Raw genomic sequence first — 24,502 nt, 5'->3', positions numbered from 1 at the left:
AATTACATCATAATAGTGTATGACTAACCATGGAGAGAATCCCGGTTCTGTCATACTCTCTTATAGAGAGAACCTTGCGTCTAACCTCCTCCACCATGGAGAGAACCTTCGCTATATCTTCCTCCTTTGGGGAGATAACCTTGCGTCCAACCTCCTCCACCGTAGAGAGAACCTCGGCTCTGCACTCGTCCTATGTGGAGAGAACATGTTCATGTCTTTTAGCTATCTCAAAGTGGCTTGCTCCAGCAACCAATGAAACTAAATATCCTTTTCCAACGTCACAAAATCTTTTGATAGTAACTGATGTTAAATTTTCCAATGTATTTCATGGAAATTTATCAACAACGATTTATGGTTTTCCAATCTATCTATGTTTGTTGTAAGCTTGTGTTTGATTAGCCTATTTTATCCAACCATTAGGTTGATAACCTTCTCCTCTTTATCTCTTTTTTAGATTGAACGAATGGTAATAATTATGTTTGCACAAAAAAAGGTCTATGACCAACCAATCTAGGTGGAGAAATTAGAAAAAAATTAATTTGACATAATTAATGAAATAATAGAAAATTATAAGCACAATAATATATGAATCTCAAATATAAAACTTCTACAATAAATTTTAAAATACAGTATTAGAAAAAGAAGATGCATATATTAATCTCCCATTTGTTTTTGGTCAACATATTAATCTTATCTATTCCAAACTGAAAAAGTAGAAAGTAGGAGTATATTTTGGTTTAAATAAATAAGAAAATTTTGTCTTCCCATTAAAAAATTTTGACCAATAGAACAAAATTGAAAGCAATATTTTTGAATAAATTATTTTGTTAAATAAATAATATGAGACAATCTATGTTTATATAGAAGTGAGTATTTATATTTTTTAGAATTAATAATTTTCTGTATATTTTATTTTCTATTTTATGAGAAAATTTATTCCAATGAGCCTATTGTTTCCTAAAAAATTTATTGCTTCCCACTTTCTTGTAAGACGTACTATTGTTCGACGATAAGAACGTTTTCTATTTAGTTGATCTAGTGTTATATAATCTCTATTGTTATCTTGCATTTGTGTATTCATCTTTTTTTATGCTACATGTCTTGCAAATTAATAGAAACTAGATTTTAACCCGCGTGCATAATTTTTATTTATTTTTTATATTTTATATGATTTGTTATTTTAATATCATATGTTTTGCAAATAGAGGAATAACTAAATTTCCCGACCGTTTTGCGGCTAAATGTTTATATTAATTTTTTAACCCGTAATATACTTCATGACCATTTTTTTGTTATATTTAGTTTTTTTTGTTTAGTGTTTGAGATTCTATATTGATTTTTAAGTATTATAACAAAAATAAGAAATCTAAATACATAATAAGTCATTTATATGCTATGATTAAGTCACATTTTTCTTAATGATTTAATTTTTTTACACAATCTTAGTTAAATCAACATAATTTTATATGTCAAGTATATTAATATTAATAGTGTTTACAAATAACAAAATAAGGATTTAACCTGTGTTAGCAAAAATTTAATAATATTTTATTAATTCCATCATGTCCTTTTTATAACTCATTTACTATATAACCATATTATATAGTATTTTAAACCTTTTTTTTTTTTTACATATTCGTAATATTTTAAAATTTTATTAAGTTTATATATATTAATTAGAATATTTAAAGAAATTTAATTGAAGTTCTTCTTACATTAAGAATCAAAGCTCACAGGTTTTAGAAAACAAAATGGAAATCAAATTGTTGTTTTCTTTGTTTGCAAATGATCAAGGGATAATATATCTTCAAAACACAATAGAAGATGTGGTTAAATATATCATAGTTTCTGTTTTCATATTGATTTTGCTGTAATTTTTTTTTAGTTGGAATGAAATTCAAAATATTTAGGAAACAAAATCTGAAGTAATGCTATTTTTGAATATTTGTTTAAGGATTAACATTGTAAATAAGTACAAATAAAAGGGTAGAACCTAAAATGTACTTCAAAAATGTATATATAGATAATAATTATACCATGAGAAATTTATTAATCCAAAAACCTTAGTTATTATGCATAAGAAACTTTGTTAACACTTCAAAGTCAAAGATTGCGTAGTATGCATTATGAAATTGTGAAACGAAACAAAATTCAAAGAAACGACGACAAAAACACGTGGTAAGATATATAAATCTTTTGATATACTTGCTTTGATTAGAAAACAAATAAATTACCTTCGAGAATTGTTCAAGAACGATGATGTGTCAAACAAAAGGTTAATAAAAATCAAAGAAGAATATTTAACCAAGAAAAAACAAAGCTAGTCGAAATTATTTTGTTTGATGAAAAATATGTCATCATCTCTTTGCTAATATAGAGAGGTGTATTTACAATCATTTTCCTTTTAGGATTAATAAAGTTTTTTTTTAATATAATAAGATTACAATTATCTTATGCATCGTTTTACCAAGCTTGAAAACTGTGATTGATGGTCGTTAAAACTGATACGTGTCACGATGTGATGAGTTACTAACTTTGATATGTGATTTCTGATCGTTAAAATTGACACGTGTCACGATATGATGCGTTATTAACTTGGATATTTCGTCGCTAAAATTGACACGTGCCACAATCTGGTGAGTTTTTAACTTTGATCTCTGATCGTTAAAACTAACACGTGTCACGATATGGTGAGTTATTAACTTTAAGAACCAAACTTTATATAATAAGATTTTGAATATAAAAGTCAAATATGTAATTTTTTTGTTAAAGAAAATAAAAGGATTACAACTCAAATATTCAATGTATAATATATGATGAATGGAACTTTGAAAGAAATATCAAGGTATAACACAATAATTTATGGGGGGGGGGTAGTGGTGCATAAGAGCATCTCCATCTAGGTCTCCATCCAAGAATTTTCAAGAGAGTATCTCATAATAAAATAGTAATATAATAATAATGTTAATTAGAAAACTATAAGTTGAAAGATAAATTGACACATGTGTTCATTAAATAATAAATTTATTTTATGAACAATTTACAATTGTATAAAAAATCAATAAATGCTGAAAAAACCAACCTCAAATGGCAGTTTCTCAGACTTTGTCTAGAGAGAACTTTACAGACTTTGTCTAGGAGAACTTTACAGATTTGTCTAGAGATCAAAATTTACAATTTTACATTCAAGGTTAGATACATGGAATTTATTTACATATGTGGTAGCTTCCGCTTATTATCGTTGAACCTAGCGAACCACTTTCCAGAATCTTTTTCTTGTCGATCAGCAGGATTAGCGAAGTTGACCCAATTCATACCAAACCGGAGAGTGAAACCATTTCCAAACTCGTAGTTGTCCATCAATGACCATGCAAAATATCCTGCTATGTTGCATCCATCCCTATAATATATATTTAAAAGAATAGTTTTGATGTATTAACATTTATAATTCTCTGAAAAAGTATATATTAGAGATTAAAACGCGAATTATAATTCACCCGATGGCGCATTTGAGACAAGAAAGATGGCTACAATGTAATTGAATTCGCCCATGATCGGCAAGAGCCTTTGCATGCGTTACGTTTCCGGCATCAAGATCAGAAGAACCTTAAAATTTAAATATCTATCATTATAATAAACACACACACACACACACATATATTATATATATATATATATCCATACTGATATTTTGGTTAAACATATGTATATGAAATGTAAAATTATATATATATATATATATATATATATATATATATATATATATACCATTTTCGGTGATATAGGTAAGTGGATTTTTGTAATGATTTTTGATATGGTTCATCATCTGACGGAGTCCTGGAGGATAGTAGGCGAAGCTATCAGCCTGTAGAAGAACCAAAGAAAAAAAATGAATTAAAAACAACGTTATAATTTGAATATGATAGTCTAAACTAAAGTCGATACTTGCCTGAACACCGATAGGAATGCCATTGCGATACACTGAAACCAATTATAGAAAAATGAGTATTTAGATGATTGATAGATTAGAAAAAAAAACACACACACAAATATGAAAAGTTTTACATACTTGCAATATTAGTTTGTGCATCTGTTAAAACATTAAGGTTTGTCGGATTCGGAGGAGGTCCGTCAGTTGTATATCGTGTAAGGTAATAGTTCATCCCTAGAAAATCAAGTGATCCTTTAACTAAAGCTGATTCATGATGTGTGAATTCTGGCAACCTATCTCCTACCATCTCTCTCATTATTTTTGGATATTTTCCGTACACCAATGGATCCATGAACCTTCATATATATAAGAAAATATTCATAAATTAGTATTTGCTTTATAACTAATTAAAACCTTTGATCTCTCTCTCTTAACATACATACCATCCAACTGCAAAATCAAATGCTCGTTTTGCAGCATCCTTGTCAAGATTGCTAGTTTCGTTTAGTGGGACGTGCCATCTCCCTATCAAGGTTGTTCCTATCTTACCACCTTGAGATTTCTGCATAATATATATATATATATATATATATATATATATATATATATTTTTTGATTACAAACTACAAATATGCCAAATCAAATTAATATTAACGCCGAAAAAAATGATTAATATATACATATATACCTGATATCTTTTTCGGTATAAAGATGCAACTTCTGCATGAGCTAGAAGTCGGTGATGTGCAACTATATAAGGTTCGGTTCCAGAATCTCCTCCAATTTCACAGTCAGTGCACCGTCCTGGAGGATATGATCCATCCCCATATCCTTTGACTGCGTACGAGTAGGGTTGATTTAAAGTGATCCAGAATTTGACTCGGTCTCCGAATCTTTGAAATAGAAGCTCAGAGTAGTTCTTGAAGTCCTCCCTATTCATGTATCACAACACATATTAAATATTAGATATATAGATAAAAAAAAAAATCAAAGAAAACAAGTTTAGTTATAAAACCGCTTACACTATACGTGGGCTTAAGAAGCCTCCATATTCGTCTTCTAGAGTCTGGGGAGTATCCCAATGAAATATAGTCACAAATGGTTCTATGCCTGTATTCACGTAAGTTAAATGATTAAGTCACAAAATGTAATACAATGATTAAAAATGTATGACTAAGTAATTTGCATTTCGATTTTATACCATTTGCTTTCAACTCGTTAATGAGATTGTTGTAGTATGCTATCCCATTCTCGTCCACTCCCCCAATAAGCCTCCCCTCTAAGATTAGTATATAAACAAAACAATTCAGTCATTTTTTTTTTTTTGTTAATTAAACGAAAACATGAAGAAAAAGCTAGCTAGGAGACTTTTTTTTAACTTGGTAAGACCCTTGACCATGCTATTGAGAATCGGTATGCTTGAACATTCATTCTTTTCAATAATTTGACATCATCCTGTTCAAGGTTATAAGAAAATTCTAAAATTAAACTAAAATTAAAATTAAGAAACAATACTTTCATAAATAAAGTCAAGAAGTCGAACACGCGCCTCACGCGCTTCTCTCTAGATCTCCAAAGGCGATAACGCGATCCCTTTCTTTCTCCCTTCACCTTCGCCGATCTCGGCGTAGGCTCCCTCCGGCCGCCATGGCCAAAAAGAAAAAGAAGCCCAATCAAACACCTCCTCGCGGTCACCCCACTGGTGTCGCTTCTTCGTCCTCCTCTAAAGAAATCCCATCCTCGCCGCCTGTTACTCAGTTTTCAGCTGGTACTTCATTGCTCCCAAATGGCTCCGGGATGTTACCTGAGGCTACTCAGACCTTGGCTAACCAAATCAAGTCCTCCGATGTAAGCAGCCTTGCTCCCCCTGTGGTGGCGGCGGCCGAAACCGGAAACCATAATTCAACAGATCCAGCTAATGTTGCCAACTCCCAAGCAAAATTACCTGGTAAAACAGCGGAAGATACTATCGGGGATGTTTCGTCCCCTCTCCCCCCCCCCGAAATGGCGAACACTACTGCTCCCCAAAATACAGATGATAGACCCAAGACACCGGACGCCCCCTGGAGGAAGCTGGTTGCTGGCTCTACAACAAAACTAGAAAGGAAGGGAACCCCGTTCACTCTAGACTCCGGTGAGGCTTGTGTGACCATACCCAACTTTGTGATTGAAAAGAACAAAAAGGCGTGGGACAGCTTCATCTTAGGACAGTTCTATGAGGACCTGCCTTCACGGGGTGCCGTACAGGCAATAGCAAATGGAATCTGGAGTAGGCAAAAGAAAGACATCACTGTGTCAAAGATGGAAGGTAACTCCTTCCTTTTCAGAGTTCCTTGCCCGAATGCTAGGAGACGAATCCTGAGCCAATGTCTCTGGCAAATCGATGGACAGTCCATGTTTGTAGCCAAATGGTCCCCCGAGGTCCAACCTTCGAAACCTGAACTCTCTATGGTCCCAGTATGGCTGGAATTTATTGGTGTTCCTCTTCAGTTTTTCAACCGTGAAGGTCTGGAATATATTGCCGGACTGGTTGGTCACCTAGTCTGTCTCCATCCGCACACTGAGAAGCTAATCAATGTAGAGGTTGCAAAGGTGTACACAGTTATAGACCCGCGGAAACCTCTCCCAGAGGCGGTCAACGCAAGACTTGAATCTGGCCAAATCAAGCGCATCCACGTATCCAGCCCCTGGTTGCCTTCACTTTGTAGCCACTGCAAGCAAGTGGGACACACGGTTTCGCGGTGTTCCAAAGCTCCAGTCACGTGTACTGCCTATGGATCCGCTAAGCACCCCACTACCGAGTGTCCTCGAGCCAAAAAGGACAAAGCTCAAGAAAAACAGCCGATAGCTAGCCAATTGCCTATCATCGGTCCAACCAAGCCACTGTCATCTACCCCGGTTTGGAAGCCAATTATCAAACCAGTGGTTCCCACCCAAACCTTAGCTCCTCAGGTAGAGGCAGTTCCAACCCCGCAGTCTAATGGAGCAGAAACGGGCCAATCAGGCGCACAAGTCAACAGTGCGAGGCCTCCTCTACCTACCACCTCCCATCACGTTCGTACATTGGGTTTTGATGATGGTAAGCTCTGTCTTGATCTTATGGACAACCTCTTCTCCCACTCACCTCCCCCTTCCGCCGAAGATACAATGGTCCATTCAGACACCAGTTCAGATAGCATCTCATGCGAGGAGGATAATCCAGAGGCCGAGTCAGACCGTTTCTTGAAGGTGGTCTCCAAGAGGTTGCAGAAGCAACAGTTGCGTAAAGCTCGGGCTGGAGGTCCCGTAAACCTCTAAAACCCCATATCCTTTATGGATATTTTTTGTTGGAATGTAAGAGGGTTTAATGACCCAGTAAAGCGGCGTAGCTTTCGGAAATGGTTGAGGAAGAACCAACCACTTTGTGGTGGTCTCATAGAGACCCGCGTCAATCCGGTGAAATCACACGCTATAGTATCTCGTGTTTTTCCTGGATGGCATTTTGCTAATAACTATGATTTCTCGGATCTTGGTAAAATCTGGATTGTTTGGCATCCTTCGGTGCAGGTATCCATTGTCAGCAAATCCTTGTAGATGATCACTTGCCTCGTAAAGCTTCCTTTTGTCTCTCAGCAAATCCTGGTATCCATGGTCTATGCCTCCTCGACCTGTAGCTATGCCAGAAAAGAGTTATGGGATGAGATCGCAGATAAGGCAGCTAATTCATCTCTCTCAAACCTCCCTTGGGCGGTTCTTGGGGACTTCAACCAAATCCTCTTGCCTCATGAGCACTCTGCACAGGATGTGAACTCATCCCCCAGTGGCATGCGAGATCTAAGCCAGTGTCTTACCAACTCATCACTAGCTGATCTTCCCTACTGCGGTAATACCTTCACGTGGACTAATAAGCAAACCAGCGGACTTGTAGCTAAAAAGTTGGATCGCATCGTGGTAAATGACGAGTGGACTTCGGTCTTTCCTTCATCTCTTGCAGTCTTTGGAGAACCTGCCTTCTCGGACCATAGTCCATGTTGCTTATTTCTAGACATCCAGAAGCCCAAAAGAAAGACACCTTTCAAATTCCTGGCTCTGCTCAATCAGCATCCAGAGTTCGGACCTCTCATCAAATTATGGTGGAATGCCCTCTCATTTGCTGGGACCAAAATGTTCATAGTATCCAAACGCCTAAAGGAACTCAAACCGGTGATAAGGGAATTCAGCAAAGAGAACTACTCAGGTATTGAGAAGCGGGTTCAGGTGGCCTATGATAATCTGCTAAACTGTCAACAAGCTCTTCTCAGTAATCCATCCCCTCATGCGATCATGGAGGAGAAAGAGGCTCACAATGAATGGTGTTTGCTTGCGAAAGCAGAGGAGTCTTATCTAAGACAAAAATCACGCATCTGTTGGCTTGAGGATGGGGATAAAAACTCAAGATTCTTCCACCGTGCTATCATCACTAGACAAGGTTTCAATGAAATTATCTTTCTCCTGGATAATAATGATCAGGTGGTGGATTCTACTCAGGGTATACAGACAATGGTGGTGGATTTCTACAAGCAGCTTCTGGGTGAACAGAGCCAGTCTTTCAATGCACCTTTGGATGAACTTGCGGAGTTGATACCACAACGATGCTCTCAATCTGCGGTGCACATCCTCAACTCCCCTGTCACCCCGTTGGAGATTAAACAAGTGGTGTTCTCGCTGCCAAAAAACAAAGCCCCTGGACCTGATGGATACTGTGTGGAGTTTTTCACTGCACACTGGGACACAGTTGGCCGGTCTGTAGTCGATGCGGTATTGGAGTTCTTCAGTCATGGGAAAATGCTTAAGCAGTGGAACGCCACAATCATTTCTCTGATTCCCAAAGTCCCAAATGCTCAACGGGTTATAGAGTTTCGTCATATCTCATGTTGTAACACCCTCTACAAGATTGTGTCGAAAATCTTGGCCAATAGACTGAAGCAAATCCTACCGGATATGATCTCCAATGCCCAATCCGCATTCGTACCGGGACGTCTTCTGGTAGAGAATGTGCTATTGGCAACCGAGCTTGTCCAAGGATACAACCTTAAGAACATCTCATCGAGGGGCATGCTCAAGATTGACCTCACTAAGGCTTTCGACTCAGTTCATTGGGAATACATCCTTGGTATCCTTAGAGTAATGGATTTTCCTAGTCATTTCATCTCTTTGATCGAGCAGTGTATAACCACAACAAGTTTCTCTGCTTGTGTAAATGGCGAACTGTGTGGTTTATTTCGAGGAGCCCCTCTCGCCATACTTATTTGTTTTGGCTATGGAAGGACTCTCGCAGCTGCTGAAGAAGAGCTACAACTCTAACTCTATTGGCTTCCATCCACATGCTCAAACCCCACAAGTCACTCACCTGGCCTTCGCAGACGACATCATGGTGTTTTTCGATGGTCAGGTCAACTCTCTTCTCAAGATAGCAGAGGTTCTTCAGGAATTTTCTCGTATCTCTGGCCTAACAATGAACACGAGTAAGACGGACCTTTTCTTGGCAGGAGTGAACCAAGTTGAAACTGACAGGATGGCTTCCTTTGGTTTCAACGTAGGTTCACTTCCAGTAAGATATCTCGGCCTACCTTTAATGCACCGGAAGCTTCGCCTGGCAGAATACAGACCCCTCCTCGACAGTCTTTCCAAGTGGTTCACCTCCTGGTCCTCCCGTGCTCTCTCATACGCAGGTCGACTCCAACTAATATCATCTGTGATATATGGATCCATCAACTTTTGGATGTCCGCTTTCATCTTACCAAAAGGCTGCATCAAGAAAATCGAAAGCCTATGCATCAATTTCCTTTGGTCTGGTGATATCAACAAGAAAGGCTCTGCTAAGGTCGCATGGAGGCAGCTCTGTCTCCCTAAAGCTGAAGGGGGCCTAGGGCTACGCTGTCTATCACTCTGGAACAAAACGCTATGCCTCAAGCTTATTTGGCGTCTGTTATCTTCTAGCGACTCACTGTGGGCTCTCTGGCTGCGCAACAATAAAATAAAAGATGGGAGCTTCTGGGGACTTGAGAGCAAGCATCATCGCTCAGGAACATGGACATGCATGCTCAACCTCCGTCACACTGCTAGAACTTTTCTTATTCCTCACTTGGGAAATGGCTCCCAACTTAGCTTCTGGTACGATAACTGGACCCCCTTTGGTCCGCTTATTGATTTCTTTGGTAGGACAGGGCCATCACAAACTGGAGTCCCACTGACTGCAAGAGTAGCTCAGGCCGCCTCCCCTATGGGTTGGTCTCTCCGACCTGCAAGATCACATCAAGCGGAGGCTCTTCAAATCTTCCTGATCACAATTACGCCACCATCTCACACCACACAACCGAACTCCTACTCATGGCGGACAGGCACGGAGGATCTGTCAGATTTTCTCAACTCCCAAAACGTGGGATGTGATGCGGCCACGAGCAGATAGTCAGCTTTGGACCGATCATGTGTGGTTTATAGGCGCAATCCCAAGGCATGCTTTCATCTCCTGGCTAATCCACCTTGACAGACTACCCACAAGATCAAGGTTGATATCCTGGGGACTGCAAGTAGACCCCAAGTGCTGTTTATGTGGTTTGATGCAGGAAACCCGTGATCATATCTTTCTACACTGTGGGCTCAGTGAAAACATCTGGAGGGAAGTAACAAGACGGCTCGGGTACAAGCCTTTCTCGTTCCACAAATGGGATGCATTCTCGGCTTGGCTTGACCTCAAAGATAAAATCGCACCAAGACACCTCCGAAGACTTGCAGCTCAAGCAACTCTCTATGCTATCTGGTTGGAGCGAAACAACAGGTACCACAACAACATCTCCGCAGATGCTCAATCCATCTTCAAGGGGCTGGATAGACAAATCAGGGACGCCATCCTAGCTAAGCAAAAGAGGACGAACTTCAAAAATCTTCTTCTTGTTTGGCTTAAGTATGCTTAGCTTTCTTATATTGTCACTGCTGCTCTCCTTCCTTGTTTTTATTTTTTTGGAGCAAGGAATGACTAAGATATACGGTTGTTGTAGCTTCAGTAAACATTATGTTTAATGAAAATTCATAGCTTACAAAAAAAAAAAAAAAAAAAAAAAAAAAAAAAAAAAAAAAACAAAAACAAGTAGACATTCATCATTGATAGCCCCTCACCTTGTAAAGCTCATACGAATTACAAGCACGATCTCCTGTACTGTGATCTGGAACTTTTTCTGTATAAAGATAACAAAATATTTATGAGCTTCAATAGCTTTTTTTTTTTTAAACGTTTAAACGTTTTCTCGTACATTGAGGTTCATATTAATATATAATTCATATTAAATAAATAGTACGGTGAATGATGTTTATGACCTGGGTATCTATGAGTGAAATAGTCCCATCCATTAAGTCCTCTATGTGCAGAACCTTCAATCTGGTAAAAGAAATTAAATCATGTTGGTTATGAGAAAAAATGCTAAATAGCTAAGAAATCGATCGATCCCCAAAGCCGAAATATCTGTAAACCTGATATGCAGAAGTAGCTACACCAAATGTGAAATTTTTTGCAAATGAAGTTCGGTTGAACGTAAGAGTATTGTTGCAGTGGAAGGGTTCTTTGGCCTTGCATTCTGTAGTGCAATATTTTTCGCAGCTCGATACCGCAAAGAGAAAGAGAAAGATGGGTATAGTGTACTGAGTTTTTTGAATTTCCATGTTTGAGAATTTTGTAAATTTTTTTTTCTATATATGGGTTCTAGAGTCTTTGTCTTTGCATTTGTTTGGCTTTTTAGGATTAATTAGACGATGAATTAAAATGATGAACTTGGAGGGGCTTATATAGAAAGGTTTTGACGTAGCTAAATTTTCCATAACACAAAGCTAACGTTGAATTCTAAGAATACCCATTGGCTAAACTTTCACAAAGCCATTAAATTCTTATAGAATGACCGGATTTATGGGTAATTGAGATTATCTCTCCTTTTTGGTTCATCGATTTATCAAAAGAAGATACGATTAATTAATTACAACAAAGAAAAGTCTCTATTTATAGAGAAACTTATAAGGACAACACAAACACCAACGTTAAAGATAAATCTTAATTAATGTTTTTAGAAAGATTCTACCCCGAATCTTGATGCTATGGGGGATCAATTAATTAAGTCCACCCTTCTAAGAAAGATTCTGCCCCGAATCTGTTGGTAAGTAAATGTTCTCTGATTCATGCCAAAATTGATACCACATATTTAAAAGGTTTCAACTGGAACCTCATTTCTCGTTTTAGTTAGTGCATTTTCATTTGCATCGGCATGTCTCTGAGTAAACCTTGAAAGTTTTGAGTTTGGAACTTATTTCAGAGCGAAAGCAGCAGAATCTCAAAGACTGAAAAACAATATCTAACTGATGATCAAAAAATAAAAAAATCCAAACCAAATATCATAGGAGGCAGAGGGATGGTTACGCAGCTGTGAGAACCAGCCGTCTCAGCAGGATGGTGAATCCACTATAGTTAACAAAAACTTGATTTTATTCACCATAATTATAGATGTTTTGAAACTTAAGTACTCTTTTTCCCTTAAGTTTTTTTTTTGGGCAATTCCCCTTCAAGTTTTTGTATGAATTTTGGTAGTTATATATATGTAATGTGAATTGTGAACTTGTTTTCTTCTTCTAATCGTATACATGGTCATGCAAAGGAATCTTCAGGATTTTTGTGATTTAATTGAGATTAATTAATTAGGAGTTCTCTTTAGAACCTTAGGTATGGTAGATTAGGGTAATCAGTAGTTTGTTTTTGCATGATAAATGATAATGCTGCAAAAGGTTTGGGTCCATGGGACTTGCATGGAGATTAGTTAACTCGTTACGTACATTTGCATTTATATTTAATAAGAAAAAAGAAAAAAAAGCAAGACACTTTGTCTTGTTTTCTAATTAATAAGAAAAAAGAAAAAAAAGCAAGACACTTTGTCTTACCACATACACCAGATTTATTGTTTTGTTTTTTCTTTGAACAAACCACCAGATTTATCAATCAATACAATAAAAGAAGTAGTGTTTCTGTGCAGAGCTTGATACTTCAGCTTCTGTATTGAAGCAGGTGTTGACACCTCAGTAAAAATCAACAACCTATCAAATTAAGACAATTAATACAGTTCAGCTTTTTTTTTTTACTACATGGACAAAGCAAAACAAAAACTAGAGGGTTTAATCAATTGTTCGATTTCTTTACTTTGTCGTCGTTAAACCTATCTCGCTGTAATACCAATCGTTTTCTTCGGCGCCTTCATACCATCGACTGACTGTGCTGCTGATCCTATCCATGACTCTCTCTACCAATCTGAGCAGATACGATGATGTTAGCCCATCGATGGTAGATCGGTTGTAGTGGATTTCTTCTTCTTCGATCCACCAGAATCTATTCATCAGATCCGGCGATGATGGGCTTCTTCTTCTACTTTTCGATTCCAGGTAATATACTTCAATTCTTACTCTCTTATTTTTCTTCCTTCTGTGTTATCATTGTTTAAGAGTTCCATAATTGATTTCTATATCTACTCTCTGTGAGTTTGTTGTAGGTAAAGATGACAACTCTAGGAGTGGATATATCGGACTATTCGTTAGAGCCATGGACGTTTTTGTTGATGGTGCATTGGAGTCTCTCTTGGGGATGTTCAACTGATCAATGTTCATCATCTAAAGAAGACAGACCGTGAGACGAGATGCTTGGCCTCGCTAGCCTTTACAATGGTCATATTCATCAACATCATCACCAAAACAATGTCTTGTCTTTTGATCATCATGCTCTCTTGCTTCTTGATATTTTCCCATTTGGTGCAATGCCTGGAGGAAATCTTCCGGCCATGCTTGATTCTTCGGATCAAAATCATCATATCCAAGAAACGTCATCTCTTAAGAGGAAACTACTTACCGTGGAGAATCTGTTATCTATGCAAAAATAACTCTGATTGCGGCCTCACACGACAAGTAAGTGAAAGATCAATATATATAATGTTTACTTTCATTTATTATTACTATACAATAAAATAAATACAGTATCAATTACTCGATATATAGGAGATTCCAAAATCCAAGAAAAATCAGAGGGTAAGCTCAGAAAGCAATACAGTTGACGAAAGCAACACTAATTGTATAGATGGTCAGAGCTTAAGCAACAGTTCAGATGATGAGAAAGCTTCGGTCACAAGTGTTAAAGGCAAAACAAGAGCCACCAAAGGAACAGCCACTGATCCTCAAAGCCTTTATGCTCGGGTAAGAAAACTTTAAACCTTATAGTACAACTTTTATATCAAAACCAAATGATAATGAACAACATTGATCCTAGACGAGTTTTTTAATAGTATTATTAATTGTTGCAGAAACGAAGAGAGAAGATTAACGAAAGGCTTAAGACACTGCAGAACCTTGTGCCGAACGGGATAAAAGTAGACATAAGCACGATGCTTGAAGAAGCGGTCCATTACGTGAAGTTCTTGCAGCTTCAAATTAAGGTATGTAGATTATATAAAGTCGTTTATAATCTCTACATAACATTGTTCATGTTTTAGTAAACTAAACAAAATGTAGTTGTTGAGCTCGGACGATGATGCCAATCAAAGTGAATCTTTTGCCTCTATGAAGTTTTTGTTCCTTTGCAGAGTTGCCGCGTCTTTAGAAAAACTGAGCTAAACTGAAGAAACGTTAGAACATATCATAAGTGGAGGAGAGAAGCAAAAGAAAGAACAAGGAAGAGAAATAAGCAAAAGGAGACAGATCCGAGTTCATGTTTGTGAGATAAATTCTCGTCAAACCAGAAGGACTCATATCGCAATTAAAGTGTCTTTGGAAAGGTCTTGCTGCCAAGAACCTACAGCCGCTGACACAGATTCAATTGGGATCATATTCAAGAAGTTATTCACGTTTCTCCTTTAACTTTACGAGGAGGTGTTGCTTAAATGTCTGCCTAAATACACGTTGGTCTATTTGGAATTTTTTAGGATTATAATGATAGTCCATAGGTTATATTAGCTGAGGATTATAATTATAATGATAGTCCATAAGTTATATGAGCTGTCATGAGAAATCTACTAGACCTAAAATTGCAAATAACATACAAAAAATAAACAGAAAAATATATATAACAAAAAAAATACAAAAAACAATCCGCGGTCTAGCGCGGCTACTATCGTAGTTGTTTATAATATACCTGTGCGTGTACATGTCTGCGTGAGAATATATGTTCCTTAACATTATTATTATTCAATTAGTTAATTCAATCAAAGTTACAGTTCATTTGAAAAGAGTTTCAAATTTATTTGAAATTTGTTGGAGACGTTTAAGTTCCGTGTCCATAATATATGGTCATTTATATTAATATTACTATGTGAATGAAGCAATCTTCGTTCCATAAGCAAAAAAAATATGACTTGTCTCATTGATAAGTATCAAATATTAAACAACGTAGTCAAATTAAAACCAGATTTTAAGGGACAAACATCAATAAGTCATAATTATTGAAATTATAGAAAACTAAAAATAACAACTTAGCAAATTACTATAATATTAACGACAGATTGTCAATGACGTCAAGCCGTAATTATTGTTATAAGGCATCTCTTACGTTTAAATTATAACCAAGTAACACGTCAATGATGTCAAACTATAACACCTTCAAACATTTGTTGATATTAGGAATACAATATTACACATTCAAAGTTGAATACGATTGATATATATATATAAAATATAGGCTTTTTTACTTATTACCAATTAGTTTTAAGTTAGAAGCGCACAATTTAATATAGTATCAGAATTCGGTCCGTACATACTCAACTCAATCCACAATCGACATGGCCCAATAGTTGGTGCGCCGATTCATGCCCAAACATACCGAGATTGATGCATAAAAGAACCATCATCTTGAGGGACGTATTAGAAATACAATATCCCACATTAGAAGTTAAGTAACATATTAAGTGGTATATATAAAATATGAGTCTTTCCACTTATTGTCCATTGGTTTTAAGTTGGAAGCTCGTAATCTAATAATTGATATGTTATACATATAGAAAGAGTATAGTATACAAACTTCGTAAATATAACATTTTTTATTTATTTATGAACTGACCAACAAAGACCGGAATTAAGATCTGATTATTACAACGTGTAGTAAGGCTTTAGGTGAAGATTTTAAAAACAATATTTCATAGAGTACAATTTTTATTATTACATTCTAGGTTTGGTGGGGACATGGGATTTTGGGATGAACCTAGAGAACCATTTGCCAGAAGCTTTTTTTTTGCGATCAGCAGGATTAGTGAAGTTGACCCAATTCATACCAAAACGGAGAGTGTAACCATTTCCGAATTCGTAGTTGTCCATCAATGACCAAGCAAAATATCATGCTACGTTGCATCCATCCCTATAATATATATTTAAAAAGATTAACATATATAATACTCTAAAAGAAGTATATATATCAGATTAGAGATGAATTTATTATAACTCACTCGATGGCGCATTTGAGATAAGAAAGATGGCTGCAATGGTTTTGAATTCGTCCATTATGGGCAAGACAAGATAATGTATGTCATATAAATTTAATTGAAAAAAACTATATTAAAAATATTAAAGAGAAAATAACAAATGTTGGAAGAAGAGAATGTCAAATGAAAACTTCTTAGAATTTGTTAAAAGAGAACCTTACTTTATTATATAAGATAATATCAAATTATAGTTTGTTTTAAATATAAACATAAATAAGATCATTTATGTCATATAAAGTTAATTGAAAAAAATACATTAAAAATATTAAAGAGAAAATGACACATGTTGCAAGAAGGACTTCCTAAATGGCAATTTTTTAGAGCTTGTCAAAAGAGAAACTTAAAAAAATGTCAAGATATGTCAAAAAAAGACATTACTAAAATGTTAAGATATTTCAAAAAGGACATTACTACAATGTCAAAATATTTTATCATGGATTATTTTTTATGTATATAAATTTTGAGAGGAATGACTGCTCTTGTCAGTTTTTTTAGTATGAAATTAAAAAAACTTTACTTTATTATATAAAAATAAAGAAATACACTAAGATAATGTTAGTTAAAATAAAAAAATTATAGAATTCACAAATTTATGTGAAGTTTGAGATATGATGGTTATTGAGATGTGTGTCTTTTTTTTTTATATGGAAAATTGGAATTAGAATCCTATTATAAATTTATTATTTAATTGGGTAGTTAATGCAGTAATCCTTATATCAATTTATATTTATAAGGAGTTACATAAGCTACATGAGAGTTACAAAATGTAATAAACACATATTAATCTATTTTAATATTTATTATGTTTCTAATTGTTATTAGTCCTTTATTACAATATTAATAATACTATGGAAGTTACAAAAGTGTCAACATATAACATAAGTAAATAATTTCAATAAAATGGAATTTAGTACCTTAAAGATGTATATGATTATTAATATAAGAGTTACAATATATGTGACAGAATTTGAAATATAGTAAAAAACGTGATAATGTTCACCAAAAATACATTTATTTGTTAGTATAATTATTTAGTTAATATAACTATAAGCATATGATAGGAATCTCACCGTAATCAAATTAATATGAGAGTTACAAAATTTGTGATAGACTATGAAATTTAATTAAATATGTGAGAAGGTTCATAAATACTTACATTTGTTATTTTTCAAATAGAAATTGTTAATGTAACTAATAATATCTGATAGGAATTTCAAGCAAAACAAATTATATATCTACTATAATAAGGAAATAAAAGACAAAATAAATAAAAGAGAAAATCATTATTTTGGACAATATGCTACACAAATTAAAAAATAAGTTGAACATCTTATAATGTATAATATGAAATTATATTTTGTCTTAAAATATAAAAATAAATATATTTATAATATATAAGATGATCTTAACTTTTAATAAATAATATTTTTCATTCACCCAACTTTTAATGATAAGATTTTATATCTTAACACTCCTTTGATTATAAATACACATTACCTTCCTCTTAAAATCTACATCTCTAACTAGTGCAATCTAAAATTTTTTGAAAGAAAGTGATTATTTGATCAAAAATATGAATTTTAGTATGTTTTTCCTTCTTCATTAATTAATCATAATTTTTCTGTAGTTACATCTCTGTTTGGAATTGATATATTAAACTTTTACAATATGTACAGATTATGGAGACACTAAAATTGTATGGCCAACAGAAGATCACATGGCCACTATAGTCTGACTTCACGATATCGGGCAGAATGGCAAAGAGTAACACAATCACATGCTTTAATTTTTATTTTATTCATATATATATATATGATTCGTTTTTTCAAGTATCTAAGTCACCTATTTCGTTATAACAAAAGTTTAAAACTAGTGACATCTTCTACTAATAGAGTAATTTATAAACATTTATAAAAGGTATTTTTAAAAGTTGACTTTGACATGTTCTACAAATATTATGATTTGATTTGAAGTGTTATTTGTATATAACTTTTTTTTCCTTTTTAGTATTAAAATATTGGTGACCTGACAAAGAATAATTAATAACTTTTCTCTGTCATACAATTTCACATAAATTTTATTTCTTATGTTCTCACTTCACTAAAGTTATATATACGTAAAATCGTATTTTTCTATGTACTTGAAGTGTATCTCTGATCACTCTATATATGTCTATTCTTTCTGCATGCAGCTCAGCTAGATTTGTACGTCAACTGAATCTTCCAAATGTACGGATCCATGCAGATGTTAAATTTTGCCATATATCTGTTTTTTACTTTAGTCAAACAAAAACTCATTTGAAGTTTCTAATTAGAATTTATGATGTTTTCTAAAATTCTAATTTAAAACTAACAACATCGTATATAAAATTTTAGGGGCCGATGTCAGCGAAATTTCTGAGAACATGGAAGATGATATGGTTTCTTTCAATTTAGTTTCTGTGTTTATTATTAACCTTCTACAAGATGAACCAAACAATGGTAACCCATAATCATCAACATTCAACACATAGCATGCTTAGTTTTATAGTATGTATCAAATTTTTATATCAGATCTATTAATCCAATTGGTTTTGATTGTCATGATAGGACTAGGAGGTTTCGGCGTGGGTGCAGCGACAGCTCTCTACTATGCGACTCCTTATATCACAGGAATGCTAAACTTAAACCTACGATTTATTGTTGGAATCAACGGCTGGCTTCCCGCTTGGAGGTAGGCTCGTTTTAAACCTAAATAAATCTTGCAGAAATTTTCAGCACCATATCACATATGATTATGGGGCTCTAAGTCTTGCTCCATGGTTACTAATCTTACTTACACATGGAAATGGTATGTGTATATTGTCATCTATAGATCTACATTACAATCTAGATATCACTCGCGAGAGGATGCTGATTCTTCTTAATTATTCTTTTTTTGTTCTTGTGTGTGTCACAGCTGATAATGTAGTTCCCTTCCAATTTGGATTCACATGTTCTGAGATTCTTCGCATGGCTGGATTTCCAAATATGTTTATACAAAAAGAAGGGTCTCTAAACATGAAATTAACTTCACTTTTTATTTGATTTAATTTACTACTTGGCCTTATTTTTCTGAATCTAATTTTGGGGTTATGCCTTGTGCAGGGATCATTATTCAATCCTTCCCGAAGTAATCGATGATGTTCGCGCATGGATCACAACAAATATCCAACTCTAAGGTCAATAATTCTCACCACTGCGTAGAGAAAGGAATTGGAGAACAAAACTATCATACAATATACTACATTCATTTTTAAATTTCTAATTTGTTGTTCAAAATCAATAATATATATGAATATTATATTATATTAACTACATTTAAAGAAAACTAATTACTTTATAAGATCTAAGTTATATAATTACCTTGAAATGCAACTTTGATGAGATGTCGTTCTACCTAAAATAGGTTTTCTTTTATTTTATTCAGATGATGTTCTATAGATTATTGGATTGTGTTCCACCCAAATATGTTGTTTTGTTTTTTTATGCTTTAATTTGATATTATAGACCAATCAAGCAAATACTTTTTTTTTGGTCAACCTGAAACAAATACTAAGTGAACAAAATATTATTAACTACTTTAAATATAGTATGCCTCCGGTGAAACTTTGTTATGAAATAAATTGTGTTCCACCCGATTTAGTATAAGATTTTTGCCGTCCATCCAACTTTTATAAAAGGTGTGATTTTGTAAACTTTTTTTAAAGGTGTGATTTTGTCACCTTTTAATATTAAGATTTTTCTTTGATAAGGCTCCTTTCTTGATTTAAAAAGAAACAATCATTTTTTTTTATAAATACACAATGTTCTTCCCTTGCCTTCTCTTATATCTTTGTAACATCCGCGAACAAATTTATGAAATTTTGGGATGGGTGCCGATCGACACTAAGATGAGTGTAGTAAAATCTTACGTAACGTAGTATATATAAGATATGAGTCTCTACACTTTTTACTAATTGGTTTTAAGGTTGAAGCCCATAATTTAATAGTTGAAAACTCATAATTTAATAGTTGACATGTTATACATATAGAATACTTATAGAATACAAACTTCATTAATATAACATTTTTTATTTATTTATGAAATGACCAACAAGGCCGGAATTAAGATCCGATTATTACAACGTGTAGTAAGGTTTTAGGTAAAGATTTTAAAAACAATAATTCATAGAGTACAATAGCTTTTTATTATTACATTCCAGGTTTGGTGGACACATGGGATTTTGCGATGAATCTTGAGAACCATTTGCCAGAAGCTTTTTCTTTGCGATCAGGAGGATTAGTGAAGTTGACCCAATTCATACCAAAACGAAGAGTGTAACCATTTCCGAATTCGTAGTTGTCCATCAATGACCAAGCAAAATATCCTGCTACGTTGCATCCATCCCTATGATATATATTTAAAAAGATTAACATATATAATACTCTGAAAGAAGTATATATATCAGATTAGAGATGAATTATAACTCACTCAATGGCGCATTTGAGACAAGAAAGATGGCTGCAATGGTTTTGAATCCGTCCATTATCGGCAAGAGCAGTTGCAAGCGTTACGTTACCAAGATCGAGATCAGCAACTCCTGAATTTTTTTTGCATAAGATTTATATATAATAAACACATATGTAGGCATTTCGTATTTGTTAAACATATTTGAATGCAACATAAAATGATATATATACCGTTTTCGGTGATGTAGGTAAGTGGATTTTTGTAGTTGTCTTTGATGTAGTTTAGAATCTGACGGAATCCTGGAGGATAGTAGACGAAGCTAGGAGCCTGTAAAACGAAAGTGTCATTTCAATGTTGTAATCTTTTGAATATGCAAATGAATTTTCAAATTTAAAGTCAGATACTTGCCACAACACCGATAGGAACTCCATTGCGATAAACTGAAGCCAATTATAAAGGAAAAATAATGAGTTTAGATAATCGAATTATATAAAAATTTAATACGAGAAAATTAGTTTTACATACATCCAAGAGTAACTCGTGGATCGGTTATGGCGCTAGGTTCTGTTGGAGGAGGTGCGTCGGTTGCATATTGTGTAACGTAATAGTTCAACCCTAGAAAATCAAGTGATCCTTTAACCAAAGCTGATTCCTCAGGTGTGAATTCCGGCAATCTATCTCCTACCATCTCCCTCATTATCTTTGGATATTCTCCGTACACCAATGGATCCATGAACCTTCATATACATGTAAGATACAAAAATATCATATCTGATACGTACAAAAAAGCAATATCTAACTAAACTTTTCTATATATATACGTGCCAGGTGTGCATTTTAAGAATCATTTAGTTGACCAAAAATATATATACCATCCAACGAAAAACTCGAATGCTCGTTTAGCAGCAGCCTTGTCGAGATTGCTGCTTTCGTTTAGCGGGGCGAACCATCTCCCAATCAAGGTTGTTCCTATCTTACCACCTTGAAACTTCTGCATACATATTTTTTTAGAATTAACATATACACCACATAAAAGGAAAAAAAAACGATATATTATATATGAGAGATTGACAGTGTATGTGCCTGATATCTTTTTCGGTACAAAGATACAGTTTTCGCATGAGCTAGAAGTTGGTTATGTGCAACTGTATAAGGTTCAGTTCCAGAATCTCCTCCAAATTCACAGTTAGTGCACCGTCCTGGTGGATACGACCCATCGCCGTAACCTTTGGTTGCAAGAGAGAAAGGCTGATTTAAAGTGATCCAGAATTTGACTCGGTCTCCGAATCTTTGGAATAGAAGCTCAGCGTAGTTTGTGTAATCCTCCCTATTTTTATGTATCGTACATAGTAGAGATGTGTGATAGCGATGTTACATAACGCTAAACCAAAGAAAAGCATATATATATATATATATATATTTAGAATTAAAAAAAAAAAACCCGGCCGATAATGCACTTACACTATACGTGGGCTTAAGAAGCCACCGTATTCGTCTTCTAAAGTCTGGGGAACATCCCAATGAAATATAGTCACATATGGTTCGATGCCTGTATTCACGTAAGTAAAATTTATGTTTATTACATGACCACATATATAATGAAATGACTAAAATTTTGCATGATTGATTAAGCTAAGTACTTGAATTTCGAATTTACCATTTGCTTTCAACTCGTTGATGAGATTGTTGTAGTATGTGATCCCATTCTCGTCCACTCCCCCAGTAAGTCTTCCCTCTAAGATTTGTATATAATCACAATTAAAGCTCAGTCATCGAATTTATATGATTTTATTATCATCTAAATAATTGGATGAAAACATGCATGAAGAAGGATTGATGTGTGTCTATATTTACTTGGTAAGACCCTAGACCATGCTATTGAGAGTCGGTATGCTTGAGCATTCATTCTTTTCAGCAGTTTCACATCATCCTGTTCAATAGTATTTTGAAAAGTCGTAAAACTAAAACTAAATTATAAAATTGGAAAATATAAGTCATTAATATAGACTCTCACCTTATAAAGATCATATGAATCACAAGCAAGATCTCCTGAACTGCGATCTGGAACTTTTTCTGTATATTATTACAAACCGAAATTTAATATGAGCACAAATATCTCTTTACAATATTTATACCTTTTCTCACAATTCAATTAGGTGCTCATGTTAACAAATGATCACCTGGATATCTATGAGTGAAATAGTCCCATCCATTAAGTGCTCTATGTGCAGCACCTTCAATCTAGTTGAGCGTCAAATTGAAAATGTTGGATATTGTACGTGTTAGGAAAAAAAAAAAAAGTATACGGAAAATGCTATAGCCAAAACTCGACCCCCTAAGAACAAAATATACCTGATACGCAGAAGTAGCTGCACCAAAAGTGAAATTTTTCGCAAAGCCAGTTCGGTTGAATGCAAGAGTATTGTCACAGTTGAAGGGTTCTTTGGCCTTGCATTCTGGATTGCATACTTTTTGGCTACCGGAAACGACAAAGAGAACGACAAGAATGGCTAAAGAGTAGTGAGCTTTTGGAACTGCCATGGTTGAGCTATATATTTATATATATATGTGTGTGTTGATATGGGCTTGATTAGGGTTATTTTGATGATGATTAAACGATGAACTCGGAGGGGTTTATATAGAAGGGTTTGAGTGCATGGGACTTGCATGGACTTCCAAGTAATCTCGTTTACGTATATTTTGCATTGAATTTGATCCTCTATGCATGTTCTCCACCCCGCTGTCTTGTTAATTTTCTAATTTAAAATACTACTAAATCTGATCAAAAATTGAACATTATTCATAATTAATTAAACAATTATACGTACGTACACTTAATTTGACTTTTACGGCACCATGTTCTCATATTAATCTATATATAATATACCTGTACAAAGGCTGCGTGAGGATATATGTTCCTTAAACATAAATTAATATTCAGTTTATTAATTCAATCAAGGTCAAAAGCTTATATAGCTTCACACGATATATACATGTACGTTTGTACATATCTGCGTTAGAATATAGTATTGTTCCTTAGCTGGTTGCTTTCCTTCCAACCATTATATTTTCAAAACCATAAGTAAACTATGACTTCTCTCAATGACAAATGACGAATGTCGACGATAAGTATCAAATATAAAGCTAACCCTATTTTAAGGAACAATACTAATCTATAATCATAGCAGTTCAAAATCTTATTACTAATGATATACAAATTAGTAACAGTATACATGAGTCCTTGTATCAATAATTGGGAGAAAATAGAAATAAAATTTTAAGAAATGTTATAAAAAAATCATTTTATCCAACTTATCGATAAACAATTAATAAGCAAGGTTGATAATAGTCTTTGAACTCGTTTTTGGGATGTTACACGGGTGTGAAACGGGTTCTCTTGTTGCACTACAAAAAAATGGTCTTTCTTGATACCAAATATTTCGTCTCAATAATAATAAATTCGTAACAATAAAAAAATTGTGACGAATTTGTGACAAATTTTAAACGATTGCAATAAAGTCGTCACAAATTTTTTTTTGTAATAGATACATCACAATATTGTGACGAATATCTCTAGTAACTATATTGTAACAATAAG

At 34.4% G+C, this 24,502-nt stretch overlaps 2 protein-coding genes, 1 long non-coding RNA gene and 2 pseudogenes across 3 annotated transcripts; 3 read left to right on the top strand and 2 right to left on the bottom strand.

The window, feature by feature from the left end:
* Positions 1–3,007: 3,007 nt before the first annotated feature.
* LOC104779299 (myrosinase 4-like) lies at positions 3,008–11,697 on the bottom strand. Its single transcript, XM_010503656.2, has 13 exons — positions 11,417–11,697; positions 11,264–11,324; positions 11,066–11,124; positions 5,311–5,386; positions 5,133–5,210; positions 4,954–5,041; positions 4,620–4,863; positions 4,375–4,493; positions 4,070–4,287; positions 3,950–3,981; positions 3,769–3,865; positions 3,498–3,606; positions 3,008–3,400 (listed from the first exon to the last, which is right to left on the bottom strand). The coding sequence occupies exons 1-13, from the start codon at positions 11,603–11,605 to the stop codon at positions 3,211–3,213; spliced, it is 1,560 nt and encodes a 519-aa protein (XP_010501958.2). The 5' UTR covers positions 11,606–11,697; the 3' UTR covers positions 3,008–3,210.
* A 292-nt stretch (positions 11,698–11,989) lies between these two features.
* On the top strand, positions 11,990–12,588 carry LOC147947799 (uncharacterized). The gene is made up of 2 exons (XR_015587481.1): positions 11,990–12,090; positions 12,247–12,588. It is a non-coding gene; the product is annotated as an uncharacterized LOC147947799 (long non-coding RNA).
* A 929-nt stretch (positions 12,589–13,517) lies between these two features.
* LOC104779298 (transcription factor RSL3-like) lies at positions 13,518–14,578 on the top strand (annotated as a pseudogene).
* A 2,325-nt stretch (positions 14,579–16,903) lies between these two features.
* LOC147947798 (uncharacterized) lies at positions 16,904–19,632 on the top strand (annotated as a pseudogene).
* An 877-nt stretch (positions 19,633–20,509) lies between these two features.
* LOC104778056 (myrosinase 4) lies at positions 20,510–23,651 on the bottom strand. The gene is made up of 13 exons (XM_010502421.3): positions 23,257–23,651; positions 23,085–23,145; positions 22,919–22,977; positions 22,759–22,834; positions 22,562–22,639; positions 22,366–22,453; positions 21,988–22,231; positions 21,777–21,895; positions 21,430–21,641; positions 21,313–21,344; positions 21,135–21,231; positions 20,926–21,034; positions 20,510–20,841 (listed from the first exon to the last, which is right to left on the bottom strand). The coding sequence occupies exons 1-13, from the start codon at positions 23,443–23,445 to the stop codon at positions 20,646–20,648; spliced, it is 1,560 nt and encodes a 519-aa protein (XP_010500723.2). The 5' UTR covers positions 23,446–23,651; the 3' UTR covers positions 20,510–20,645.
* Positions 23,652–24,502: the final 851 nt, after the last annotated feature.

This window comes from Camelina sativa, chromosome 3 (assembly GCF_030686135.1).
Source record: "Camelina sativa cultivar CO46 ecotype springtype chromosome 3, ASM3068613v1".
Lineage (NCBI taxonomy): Eukaryota > Viridiplantae > Streptophyta > Magnoliopsida > Brassicales > Brassicaceae > Camelina > Camelina sativa.
This window is presented reverse-complemented; position numbering and strand designations above follow the sequence as displayed.

Coding starts and splice junctions, on each gene's coding strand:
- LOC104779299 (XM_010503656.2), bottom strand. CDS start 11,605: ATGGAAATTCAAAAAACTCAGTACACTATACCCATCTTTCTCTTTCTC. Junction 5,387..11,065: donor ATTCGTATGAGCTTTACAAG/GTGAGGGGCTAT, acceptor AACCTTGAACAG/GATGATGTCAAATTATTGAA. Junction 3,866..3,949: donor GCATTCCTATCGGTGTTCAG/GCAAGTATCGAC, acceptor GTTCTTCTACAG/GCTGATAGCTTCGCCTACTA.
- LOC104778056 (XM_010502421.3), bottom strand. CDS start 23,445: ATGGCAGTTCCAAAAGCTCACTACTCTTTAGCCATTCTTGTCGTTCTC. Junction 22,640..22,758: donor ATGGTCTAGGGTCTTACCAA/GTAAATATAGAC, acceptor TACAAATCTTAG/AGGGAAGACTTACTGGGGGA. Junction 21,035..21,134: donor TACCTACATCACCGAAAACG/GTATATATATCA, acceptor AAAAAAATTCAG/GAGTTGCTGATCTCGATCTT.